Source organism: Musa acuminata, chromosome BXJ3-2, assembly GCF_036884655.1.
Source record: "Musa acuminata AAA Group cultivar baxijiao chromosome BXJ3-2, Cavendish_Baxijiao_AAA, whole genome shotgun sequence".
In the NCBI taxonomy this organism is placed as follows: Eukaryota; Viridiplantae; Streptophyta; class Magnoliopsida; order Zingiberales; family Musaceae; genus Musa; species Musa acuminata.
In genome coordinates this window covers 16,948,356-16,961,769 of record NC_088350.1, presented here as the reverse complement: position 1 = coordinate 16,961,769, position 13,414 = coordinate 16,948,356, and the positions used below count along the sequence as shown (strand labels likewise).

Here is a 13,414-nt window from a genome sequence, read left to right as displayed (position 1 = left end):
GCTGTTCGGCCGAGACAGTGGATCGGCGCCATCGTCTCTCGTTCGCACCCTTTCCCGTGCCCTTCCCAATCGGTCCACGAGATAGATACATACCATGAACCAAACCGAACAGAAACTGTGTTTGATCTGGTTCACGGAACAGGCGGGGCAATAACGCATTTTTCATTGGTGTCAACGGACTTCGCCGGTCGCCTCATTTTGGGCCAATGAAAAAAGGAAAACTATATTGCACTCTCCGCTTCCATTTTGCTGTCTCACTCTCTCTCTCGAATCGAACCAATCACGTTTCTCCATTTCCCCCCGCTTCCTCCTCTCTCTGCCTTCGTCTCCTCGGGTGGCCTTCGCAAGTACAATCCATCCTCTGCCTCTCTCTCCCGACTCCATTCAATCCCTTTCTTGTTCCTCTTGATCGTATCGTTTTCCTCCGTCTGCCGATCTATCCTTCCATACATGACGTGGCCGCCGGGCTGTGACTAGGGTTCCTCCGTCTCGTCTATCGGGGGCCTCCCACCCGTGGAACTAGGGTTTGGCGGCCTTTTCATGCTTTGATTCGGTGATTCAGGTATCAGAAGCGATTTGGAATTGATGGTTCCTGCCGGTGGAGGGGTCGGAGACAACCAAATCGGGAAAGATGCAAGGTTATGTATGGGCGGGAAGGTGAGGAGAAGAAACGGCAGCGGCACATGCGGTAGTATAGCAGCAGATCCCCTAGCTTTTCCGTCCCTGAACCCCTTGGATTCCTTCTCAAAGGTGCCTCCTTTCTCGGGTTCTGTATATCGGTTTGGTTTTTACTTTGTACGTGATGATTTAGGGGGAAAAAAAAAAAAGAGTTGATGATTTCTATGTGTTAGTTGAATATTTTGTGAAACATATTGAATTGTTGTTTGTCATGTGTTTGTTGAATATTTTGGAAAATTTTTTGAATTGATGTTTGTTATTTGTTTTCTCGTTGGAAATATGGTCCTCGTTCTGGAATTGGTTCTGGTGCATCATCCTTAAATTACTGAGTCATGTATTTTGTGGTGAGTGACGCTGAGTGAAACTTTGCATACTCCGGAGTTAGCGGTCTTCCCTTGAAGAAGTGCTGGGGATTTGTATGGTTTTATGCAGTTCTCTATTGAACTTAGGTGGGTTCGTTTTTAGTCAATGACGAATTTCTCAAAGATGTAAGCTCTGACAGAGTGTTGTGCTGGGTCTCTTGATTCCTTCATATTTGAGATCATTTATGGGTGGTAAATCCAATTCCAATTAGAAAGCTCTTAAATGAGTAAACAAGCAACGAAGTCTAAGCAATAACAAACTATCTCTGTAGACAAAAAGGATTTAATGTTATTATGAGGAGGGAACAAGTTTTGTGTTTTTGGCTCTGGATATGAAAGAGATTTTTGTTATGCTTGAATTATGCATGGAACATCTACGTTCTTGTTTTGTATGCCACTTGTGGATTTTATGTTGATTTTGTTTCATCTTTTAGGTTTTAACATAGATATGTCCAATCCACTGGTTAAATTGTTCTCTTTTGGACATGTCCATTGTAGTTGCATTGCATCTCTGGAGCATTGAATCTTTCAACTGGACGTTTGAGTTTCCAGCAAGCACATTCTCTTTGAAAGTTTGCAGAGATCAAATGATGTTATGATTCACATCATACCAAGCTGGCTTTACATTTGTTCTCAAATTCCAATAAATTATCCCTTTTTTTTAATGTCTGATGAATTTCAACATTATGATACAAAGGTATTTTAAGCTGTGTGTTAACTGGCTTTACCGACCTGCTGACATTAAGCTTGCAAAAGACATTTTGTTTGATAATTCCCCAAATGAAGTTCTCTACTCTTTTCACAAAGATGTCATACCTGCTGCTTCTTTACTTCATCCATGTAAAGTTGCATTTTTAGAGAAGGGTATTGAACTTCCATCATGGATTTCATCATTTGTGTGTAGAAGAGTATATGACATTGCTAACAAACACTTGTGGTGGTTAACTGATCAGGAGTATATCAATGTAAGTTCTTGTTAAGGATTATATCAATGTAAGTTCTTTCTCTATAAACGTCTACGATAGTGGCAAGGTACAGCATTTCTATTCTGTTATTTGTGTTTGAGCCCTTTAACCTTTCATTGTTGTTCTTTCTCAGAAACATCAGGAAGAAGTAGATAAGCTTTTAAACAAAACACGGCTAGAAATGCATGCGGCAGTGCAGTCGGGATTGCAAAAATCTCAGAGTACTTCTGCAAGCACACTACAGTTAAAATCTGGTTCAGATAGAGTACAAAATAGTGACACCTCCTTCCCATCTCAGGCTAAGGAAAAGAAGAGGTTGGGTGATCAGGGTGAAGAGCTGGTCAAGGGAGATCAAGTCACAGGGGCAGTCGAGCGAGATCAGGGAACGGAATTGATCAATCAACAGCATCCTGCTAAACTTGATGATGGTGATTACGTTAACTTTGAGTTTGACAACATGAAGGCTGAAATTGCAAAAATTACAGAAAAAGGTGGTCTTATAAGCTATGAAGGGGTTGAGAAGTTGGTGAATCTTATGCAGCGTGGTAGAACTAAGAAAAAAATAGATTTGGCTGGTCGAATAATGCTTGCAGATGTCATTGCAGCTACTGATAAATATGATTGCCTTGATAAGTTTGTGCAACTTATGGGAGTGACTGTCTTGGATGACTGGCTCCAGGAGGTGCATAAAGGAAAGCCCAGTGATGGTAGAACGCACATAGACAGTGACAAAGTAGTTGAGGATTTTCTCTTATCTTTGCTTCGGGCACTTGATAAGCTGCCTGTAAACCTAAGTGCTCTGCAGACTTGCAACATTGGCAAGTCAGTGAATAATTTGCGCACTCATAAAAACCTGGAGATCCAGAAGAAAGCTAGGAGCCTTGTTGATACTTGGAAGAAACGGGTCAATGCAGAAATATCAAAAACTAATGATGCAAAATCTGTTGGATCTGGCCGATCTGTTTCATGTTCAGTCAAACCATGTTCTTATGATGTCAGTCATTCAGGAAATAAAAGATCTGGATCAACTAATGTGGCTGCCAAAATGCACAGCACTCAGCCATCAGCATGTAGAGCTCTGTCTAATAAGTATGGAGCCCCAGATTCTACTAAAAAGGAAACTTTTCCAGCATCTATCGTGGTTAGTTTGAAGGACCCACATTGCAAAACAGTTGAGGACAAGAGCAGTGATTCCAGTCAGTCTCAGAACAATAGTGATCAAGCAAAAACAATGGCTTCTTCATCGAAGGAAGAGGCAAGGAGCTCAACAGCTGGTTCAACAACTACTAGCAAGCTATCTGGTGATTCATATCACCACCGAAGATCAAGCAATGGACTTTTAGGAACAAGTATAGCTGCTTGTCAGAGGGAAAATCATTCGGGTAGGTCTGGTTCTGTCAACAGGGTTATGACTTTGGAAAAAGCATCACAATGTGGACAGACATCTGAAAGGCCAACCGATGTGCCTGTTGATGATCATGGAAATACAAACAGTCTAATCGTTCGGCTTCCTAATCATGGTCGAAGCCATCGACATAGTGCCAGTGGTGACTCTTTTGAGGACCCTTTGGTTATGAGCAGCAGATCATCATCTCCTGGTATTCCTGACAAACAGCACCATAACAATCATAAAAGACAGAAGAATGATGTTTCTCAGTCTCACGTTGCCACAGATGCCAATACAGAGCCATTGCAGTGCAACGATGTTAAAGAAGATGCAGGAGCTGAAGGTGTGATATCACCAACAGATATTCTTGATGAAGAGCATGGAAAGTTTGTTGATGGAAGTGGGAAGGTTGCAGATATGATTATAACTGCTTGTTTATCATCTGGAAATGAAAATGTAGTTTCCTTGACCAGACCAAGGAGAAGAAATTCTTGTAGTTCTATTCATGCCTTGATAGAAAGCTGTGCCAAACACTCTGAAGCTAGCACTCCTTTGGCTGTCAGGGATGACATGGGAATGAATTTACCGGCTACTGTGGCAGCAGGGGAAATATCCAAGTCTGACTTGATTTCTTCCACTGATTCACTCGGAACATCACCTGTAGCAGAGGACCCATCTAATGGTAATGGTGAGTCCAAGTTGGGGCTATCATGTGATGATAATATGGTTAAGAGGAATATCCAATATGATGAAGCTGCTGATCCCAACTCTGAGAAGCAAGGGAAGAGCGTTGGATCTGTATTAGCTATGGAACCATTGCAACAGGAAAATACCAACTTTACAAGTAACAGCAGTAATGCTATCCAGTTGCAGGATAATAAATTAACCAACGATCCAATGACACAATCTACTGTCTCGTGCATGAGTTCTCATAAAATTGTAGACTCTTGCATGAAAGTAGAGGTAAATATTGGGGAAGAAAGAATTCATAAATGTATTTCATCATCTAAACCAGCAGAAGTGGAGTGTGATGCCGATGGTGCCTTTCCGCTCAAGGACAAGCGAATGACTGGTGGGCAGGTATCAGATATTTATACAGATGGCAAACCCAACTCTACAAGCTCATCTATGGATGAGAACAAATTCCTTGAATGTGAATGTGAAAAGATCGGAGATGGCAGTATATGCACCTCTGATGTCAAAATAAGTTATAGATGTGACCTGGACATTGCTGCTTCAGGTAGAAATTTAGAGAAGCTGCATGTTGAGAAGAAAACATCAAGTGTTGTAGTGAAAGAAGTGTTTGGTGGTACTAACTCAATTGATCAGCAGCAAGCTCTAGCATCGGATGCTGTAGATGGAAGTGTTAATGTTGTTGTCTTGTTGGCTACTGATAATGTTCCATCTCCTAAAGCTGCTGATGAGTCTAGGAATAGGAAGTCTGGTAACTCAGGAATCAATCACTTAGAGTCGGGGCATGAAGCAAACGAGCCGAACAGTATTCCTGTTTCTAGCATTGTGGAACCAGTAGGTTCAACTGTTGTCTCCCTTGTCACTGCTCAGATTGTTGGCAGTCTAAAAGAGGCTCATGAGAACTGTCCATTAGGATCAGCAAGTCAAGAACCACCATCTACTCTTGGAACCGAAGACACCGAGAATTCTGCAAAGTCTATCAGCTCTAAGATATCTGCATTTGATTCAGATGGAAGGAAGGCACTTGCATCATCTACAGAACCCTGCTCATTGATTGCTTCTGCTGAGCCTGATGTTGCCAGTAAGCTTGAATTTGATTTGAATGAAGGCCTTCCTGCAGATGATGAGAACGATGGCCAACCAGCTGTCTCAGCTGCTGCTGCATCTTCATCCACAATTCACTTGTCCAACCTATCTTCCTGTGCAAATTTCATTTCAAATTGTTCGCCTACTTCAATAACGGTAAGTGCACCTGCAAAAGGACCATTTGTTCCACCTGAAAGCTTATTGAAGACTAAAGGTGAGCCTGGATGGAAAGGCACAGCAGCCACTAGTGCATTTCGGCCAGCAGAACCACGAAAGACTTTGGAGATGACACCCAATGATTCTGATGTGTCATCATTTTATGGTGCTGGGAAACAGGGCCAACCTCCACTAGGCATTGATCTGAATATAGCTGATGAGAGAGTGACTGAAGACATGGCCTCTCAGAGCTCAGTTCAGACTGCAGTCCCTGTGTTGGGAACTGTTACTGATGATGCACCTACACGAACTGTCATGGGAGTTTATCTTGATTTGAACTTAGTTGATGACAGTATGGAATCTGGGCAGTTCTTGGCCAGCACCAGCTGCAGATTAGAGATGCCGCTTTTGCCTGTCCGACCTGCATCCGAAGCAAATATGCTAAGGAACTTCGATCTGAATGATAGACCAAGCCCCAATGAAGTTGGTATAGAACCTGTACAAAGGAACCAACAAGCGAACAGCGCTCGTGATGTGCCATTTTTGGCTCCAGTTACAGATCATAGAACAAGTAATTCTGCATCATCTTGGTTCCATCCAAACTCTTATCCGGCTGTTGCTGTACCATATTTCTTGTATGATAGACAAGAGCAATCTAATCAAATAGTTGGAACTCTAGGGTCCCAGAGGATTTTGGGGTCAGTAATCGGTGGTGGCAACCTTGGTAATGATAGTTATAGGGGACCTGTCCTTTCATCATCTCCGGCCATGGCATATTCTCCTGCGGCAGCATTTTCCTATGGAAGCTTTCCCCTTGCTTCCAGTTTTCCAACTGCCTCAACCTCTTTCCCGGATACTTCAACACAATATGTTGAAATGTCATCTGGAGGTGGTTCATGCTTCCCTACTTTTCCTTCGATGCTGCTTGGACCTTCCGGTGCTACTTCATCTCATTATCCAAGGCCTTATCTGATAAGCTTTCCAGAAGGTAGTACTGCTAGTGTCTCTGACAACAGTTTGATACGGAGCAGCCAAGTACTTGATCTTAATACAGGTTCAGGAAGTGAAAAAATGGAAGGAAAAGGTGAGAGGTTAGCTTCAGCATCAAAGCAACTTTTGGCTGCCACTTCGCAGGCTTTTATGGAGGAACAGACAAGAATGTATGGATTGCCAGGTGTAGGTTCAAAGAGGAAAGAGCCTGAAGGGAGTTGGGATGGCGACAGATCTGCTAAGCACTTGCGGAAATGAGTGATGTTCCATATTAGATATAGTGTCAAGAGTCTGGTGAGCTACCAGTCAATAGGAAAATTATAGTGTTCGTGATAAATATTAGCTTATTATGCTTCAACGTGCAGGCACAAGCTTGTGTGAAATTTCTTTCCTGCTTTGCTTTTTCTTTAAATTATACACACACAAAAGTTCACATACATCCTAGTGTCTGCCTCCAGGATGTTGTGGAAGACATTAAAAAAAAGGAACCAAACATTTGCTGCAGTTCCATGTAAATTTTTAGATATGATTCACTCCTTGAGATATTTTCATGTCTGAATTTTGAGCTCTTTCCAGAGAGGTTGCTGCTTTTTCTATGGTAAGTATATATGGCGGACCATCAAAGATAGATGGTAAGTGACATTTGTATTTCAGTTTTCGTATTCTTATATGTCATCCTTCCACATATGCCACTGTGTGCAACTGTGTTGCGTTGGTCATCCGAGAAATTTGTCATGCTCTTTCTTCTTCTGTGTTTCCTACAACTTATTGTGTTTTTGCTGCTGAAGCATGAACTGATCTATATTTACTTCCATGAGTTTGTTGTTCATTATATAATCTCATTGTCATTTTTTGTCAGATAAATAATTGTTGAACTTGCTCAAATACTGACATATTAGGTTTTCCTGATTGATTACAATTTTGGCCTTCTATTTCTTAGGGCAAAATTTGGATGATGGTTCTCGACACTAAATCATATTTGATTGTGGTGATCTCTCCTACCGCATGCCTTGTTGTGTGAGATGCATGCATCTTCTTTCTTAGGACTTGTTATTTTAAATTCAAGTTTCAAACTAATGTGAATTTTGGTTGGTTTGGGCGTTTGTTTGTTTGTTGTTTTGCTGCAGACACAACATCGACAGAGCAGCACATATTTATGATCTGGTTTAAGCATTCTCCCAAGGAAAATCTTCAAGATCCGATTGTCTCATGAGAGAAGGGGGACTATTTATGATCAGGTACTTTTTTCTCATGAATGGTTGGTTTATAAAGCTACTGATGTATTATTATTATTTATTATAACTACCGGGACATGGCAAAGTCAAAATCAAAGTGGAAAGCCTGGTTTTCACGCGTATGCAACTTCCAGTAATCTTTTACTTTTCTCCTATTGTCGAAAACTTTAGCAGCTTTTGTTGTTTGTATGGATGGTTAGTCTGAACATCATTGCTCTTAAGTGTTTTTGAAATTGAGATGTATCTTGTTGCCTTTGCCTTGGGAAAATTTCAATTTGTTAATCATGCGGAAGCTATTATTCCATACTTTTTACTAATTTCAATTAGTAAAAGTTCATCTTTGTTCCTCAAAAGTTCTGCCATTCAGTTGTCATAAATGTGATACTTGTTGATCCCAATATGTTTATTATCTTTAATTCTGAGTATATCATGGTGCTTAGGATCATCATATGCTGACGCTGATCGTCATGCAAGCACCCAATGCATGATAGCAAGAATTATGTAGTTCTGTCTTTCATGTTGGAACTCGGATACCGAGTAAAATTAGGAGCCCTTCAGATAAATTTCTGAGCGTATCTCTGTCTCTCAAGCTTATTTATGTGTCTCGCATCAACACCATGAAGAGTAGTAGTCATGCATGGAGGGAGATGATAAATTATATATGGCATTAAAGATGATAAATAAGGCAACACATCTCTCCCTCCCTCAATACAAACATGCAATTGATATTCGACTGTTTTATGCTTAGTTTATACGTTTGTTAGGTGGGGACATTATTTTTATCTAAAAATCTCTGCCTTATTGTTGGTCATATTTGGTAGTGTCAAAGATGATTTATGAGGTGGCAGACATGTTATTAGTTCGAGGAAACATATATTGTAACTTTTCCGGTGTCAATAGAAACATGCAATTGATTTTGGACGGCACAAATACTTTCTATATTATACAGGCGATATGTTCATCTCTACTGACTGACTGATTATTCATTCTGTGTCCATCCTACTCACTCGACGAGTGTCTTTTGTTACGCAATCAACGACGAGTCTCAGATTCGTGTTTTAGCATTTTTGCAAATCGTTTAATGAATGAATTTTCTTTTATTATTATTATTATTATTATTATTATTATTATTATTTTATTTTTTATTTATTTATTATTATTATTATTAGTATTTTTATTTTTATTTTTATTAAAAAAAAAAAATCCGCACACGCACACACACACACAGGACAGCTCTTCCCCTATGCAGCAGCAGGATCCGAAAAGAAAGAATCAATTTATGTACCCTTCTTATCTCGAGTTACGTAAAGAAGACCGAAAAAAAACATATCTCATCCTTTGGAAAGTAGCTCTATCGCTTGAAGCACGGAAGAAGTACTACTACGACAATCGAGCTCGCACAAGGATATTAGCAGGATACTGTCTTCCCTGATGATCTTGGGAATTTGAAGAACTTAATCAAGCGTAAATCTTACGCCAGAAACTAAGATGCAATGAAAAGGAGTTTTGGAAGTTGATGTACTCGTGATTGTGATGAGAAAATAGAATCATGATCGTTGATGGTTCATGAACAGTGATCTTATGGATGATAAATAAAAGAGAAAAGATTAAAAAAAAAAAATTGATTGATCAAATACCTACCATCTCCCAGGCACCAACAATCAGGATTAGTTGACGTTCATAAAATGATGAATGCATCTTATGAATGAATGAATGATGTGATAGTTCTTCAATTTTACCTCTAATCTCGGCCTCTTTCTTAAATTTCAGCATCATCAGATGATGCTGATTGATCCACCATATTCTTCTGCAGGGTCAACAAGATGTTGAAAAAGATTAGGCTCCCAGGGTCAACAACATGAAATAAACATCGTCACCAATGTAGTTAGTGTCACGATAACCTGTGAAATCTCTTTACTCGGCTTAGTCAACCTTCCCAGTCGTCCCAGTCGAGAGAGACACCGTTTGTATCGGTGAAAAAGCACAACTTGCAACCCAAACACCATATATATCCACTTCTTTAGGCGTGCGGTTTGTTTTTCCTTGGATACCAGCAGATCAAACATTTACAATTTACAAAATCTTCCACACTATCGAACTCACAGCTGATGCAGCCCTCCGAGTCTTCGGGTCAGGAGAGCAAAGCAAACATGTGAACGAGATCAGTCATTTCTTATTGCAAGTGCCTTCACTTAAAACACACAAGTCTCCTCACACACGGAATATTCCTGCAATTCCAGCATAAGTTGCTTTTTATGCAAATCTAGTCGATAATTTTTTGTCTTGTATTTTGGAATTTGTAAAACTCATAGATGTCAAGAGTCTTTTCTCTTACAGAAAAAGCTGAACAACATCTAGAGAAAACAAAATCAATGTTGTGATAAGAATGACTTGAGGCTGTATAAAATGTACATGGAAACATTAGAGATGCTCAGCACTGAAAAGATCAATAAGTTTCTCGCCTCAAACTGTTCAAATTAACCTTCTTGTTGTGGATAACAAAGAAACCATAATAGAATCATAAAGAAGGATGAAATGGGCCTAAAAGCAGCTTGTCTGATCTAATAAAATTGATACAATTGATCATACGATATGAGGTAATTTTCATAATCGATCTCTTACATCAGATAGATCTTAATTTATCTTGTTGGCTCGTCCTTTTGTTTGATACGACATCTATCTAGGATCAAATTAGATTTGATACAGCAATGTTCTTCATTTTTATTAGCATAAATTGATTTGGCAGTGACAGCATACATATATATATATATATATATATATATATATATATATATATATATATATATATATATATATATATATATATATATATATATATATATATATATATATATATATATATATATATATGGATCGTGCTCAAGTATTGGTTGCTGAAACTCTGAATTTAATTACAAAAAAGGGCCTATATTATAATGAAGCACTCAGTGAAGGATGACTTCTAAAATATAAAAAAACACCTTAATATCAACAAAGTTATCAAGTGAGAGTACAGTTAATACATTTGCAGCAACTCCAGCTTTTACTCTGGAGATGTTACAAGATATTAAAGACCGAATATTTATGAGTAGAAGATCCAAGAGAGAAATCTGTGGAGTACTAGAAGACCTTAAACAAGTCCTTATATTTTGACCATACTAGAAGAAGTACGCAAAGGTTAAAACACACCAGAAAACATATACGTGTACAAGTACCATTTCATTTAGGAACAATGAGATCAGAAACAAAAAAAAATAACAGCATCATCAATCAAGAGAATGCACATTACAGAAATTATGTATACACCTAGAGACATCTAATTGATTATGTAAAGGGAATACGCTTACTTACAGAATTGAGCAACCGCGTCTTGTTTTTCTCTTCCTTTTCTCCTTGTGTTTTGAAGGAGGCTGAATAACTATTTTGATGGCAGCATCAAAGACTGCCTTGACATTCTACCCAAAATTTATAATATTCGTGTTAGCCTAAGGAAGTACATGAGATTCATAATTAAATAGCAACCCAAGGACAAAATATAGTGAATTAGCAATACCACATGAAGCTGTCACTTAACCAATAAATTTGCAAGAGAGAGATTTGATTTGAGACTGACCTGCTGAGTCCTTGAGCTACACTCAACATAATATGCAGCACCAATCTGCTTACGAAGTTCCTCTCCCTATGATCAAGAATCATAGCCACCAAAATAGTCAACGAACCATGAAGCAGAAGAAATTTGAAGTAATCAGATTTTATATTTGAGGAACAGATATGAAACCTGTACGGTAGTAACAGGCAACATCCCAGGATGATCTGCCAAATAGTGCTTATTTTCACGAAGATCTGCAATACATATTGTTAGTGGACAAAAAAAAAGTATGAGAAATGTTTAGATAAGAATAGCCATCACGATCTAGCTAAAATATCTTCAATCCTTTCATTTCGTTTCTCGCTGGTGAAGATACATGAGACTTTCAGTCCCACATCAGCAAGAAAAACAATGAAGCTTTAAATTATGGGGCTTCAGCCCATGAATTCTTGTTTGGACTACACTCATTTATATAGACTTATCAGTCCACTACTTTTTCTAACAATACTTCACAAGACTTATCCACCGATTAGGTATTCTTCACAGACTTCTCTTGGTTTATTTGTGTCCTAAAAATGGAAGAACCGGTAGAGATGCCTCTCCTTCTTTATCTAGATTGACTCCTATGATCCTATAACTGTTCCGCTTTTTTGGACGGGGTTAACCTGGGTAACTCAAGATCCTCCTTCCTAATGTGTCTCCCATGATCAATACCATGAAGAACACCAATTTGACTTAGCAGTGTTTTCTCACACAAATTCATCTCATCAACTAGAATGATCTGCTCTGATTTGTTATCCATAGATGAATTCATATGACCAGCTTCATCTAGCGAGTATGTATTATGTAATATAATAATAAACTGCTATACAGCAAGAAAAGAATGCTCTTAAATGGAGCAGATCAATTTCCACATCTACCAGCAAAGCAATTGGTACTTACATATAGCGTTTGGCAAACGCAGACAAGTGATCTATGATTGAAAAATTTCAGATGTAAAATTAAAGAGAAAGATCACATGGATCTTTAAAACCTATATGACAAGTTATACTTTCACTTTAAAAGAAGATGAAACAAAAGAAACTCATCCAGTAAAAAGTAAACATTGAACAAAAAAAGCTGTCTAGTAGATGCATAAAAGCACATTGCTGGTTAGGTTGGTTCTCTGCTCACCTAACTTAGTACCAACCAAGACCACAGGGACTCCAGGAGCATAATGCTGCAGCTCAGGCATCCACTGGAAATCATCAACACAAGAGGCAGAAGCGAAGCAGATTTAGTAATCAACATCGGTCATGAAGCCAAAATTCCATGTTCCTACACTCACCTTCTTCAGAACATTCTCGTAGCTGGCTCGGCTCACCAATGAGAAAGCCAGCACAAAGACATCCGCACCTCGGTAGCTCAGTGGTCGCAGTCTGTTGTAATCCTCTTGTCCTACAAGCAATCAACGAAAAACCCAGAGTCAGATTTTTCCCCCATGATCCGAGGTCAAGAAGGACGGGGAACACGATCCCGCCTGCAGTATCCCAGAGGCCCAGATTCACGGTTCTTCCCTCCGCAATCACATTGGCACTGAAGTTATCGAACACGGTAGGCACGTAATCCTGCAAAGAATCACAGAAGAAAGATCAAGAATCAAGGAAACCCGAGAGGATTGGAAACAGAAAGCAAGGAACAGATTCTGAAAATAACAAAAGAGGTTAAAAGGGAGGAGAAAGGGAATCACAGTTGGGAACGTGTTGCTGGTGTAGCAGATGAGCAAGCATGTCTTGCCGACGGCTCCATCTCCGACGGTCACACACTTGATGAACCTGGAAGCGCCTGATGACATCTCGAAGAGTAAAGGGGGTGGGGAGGGGGGGGAGAAAAAGGAAGCAGCCTTGGGGAAAGAGAGAAGAGAAGCAGCTTTGGGGAGGAACAGATCACATGATCCTCATTGCATTCCTAGCTTTTTAGTGCAGTTTTTGCTGGCAAAACAGAGAGCGAGAGAGAGAGAGAGAGAGAGAGAGACTGTTCCTTGGATCGCTCCGCTTCAGAACTCGCATTCGCAATTGCTTGGATGAGTACGAAGGGATTGAATTCCAGCGAGAGAGAGAGAGAGAAAGAGAGAGATGTGGGAGTGGGAAGGTAGGGTATGAATGATGCGGGCGGTGGCGTCATAAAAGCAGAGGAACAAGGCGGAGAACGTGAAGACTTAGACGTGAAGTAATATTTGAAGCTTTTTGAACATGCTAACCACCACCGAACCAAACCCGAATCCGATTTCAGCT

The 13,414-nt window shown here is 39.7% G+C and overlaps 2 protein-coding genes across 5 annotated transcripts; one reads left to right on the top strand and one right to left on the bottom strand.

The window, feature by feature from the left end:
- Positions 1–229: 229 nt before the first annotated feature.
- On the top strand, positions 230–6,868 carry LOC135581959 (uncharacterized). Of its 2 annotated transcripts, none has more exons than XM_065139646.1 (2): positions 230–750; positions 2,139–6,868. In XM_065139646.1, the coding sequence occupies exons 1-2, from the start codon at positions 586–588 to the stop codon at positions 6,573–6,575; spliced, it is 4,602 nt and encodes a 1,533-aa protein (XP_064995718.1). In that variant the 5' UTR covers positions 230–585; the 3' UTR covers positions 6,576–6,868. The 2 variants fall into 2 exon arrangements, with proteins under 2 accessions (XP_064995718.1, XP_064995719.1); XM_065139647.1 differs by having other exon boundaries at positions 608–2,005.
- Positions 6,869–8,797: 1,929 nt separating this feature from the next.
- Positions 8,798–13,307, bottom strand: LOC103968452 (rac-like GTP-binding protein 3). 3 transcript variants are annotated; one of them, XR_010494499.1, is made up of 9 exons: positions 12,871–13,307; positions 12,661–12,748; positions 12,469–12,578; positions 12,315–12,378; positions 11,331–11,395; positions 11,166–11,231; positions 10,904–11,007; positions 9,454–9,780; positions 8,798–9,359 (listed from the first exon to the last, which is right to left on the bottom strand). XR_010494499.1 is itself a non-coding variant. In XM_009381692.3 (8 exons), the coding sequence occupies exons 1-7, from the start codon at positions 12,973–12,975 to the stop codon at positions 10,900–10,902; spliced, it is 606 nt and encodes a 201-aa protein (XP_009379967.2). In that variant the 5' UTR covers positions 12,976–13,307; the 3' UTR covers positions 9,417–9,780. The 3 variants fall into 3 exon arrangements, 2 of the variants coding, with proteins under 2 accessions (XP_009379967.2, XP_009379959.2); XM_009381692.3 differs by lacking the exon at positions 8,798–9,359 and having other exon boundaries at positions 9,417–9,780; positions 10,900–11,007; XM_009381684.3 differs by lacking the exon at positions 8,798–9,359 and having other exon boundaries at positions 9,417–9,780.
- Between the last annotated feature and the right edge of the window lie 107 nt (positions 13,308–13,414).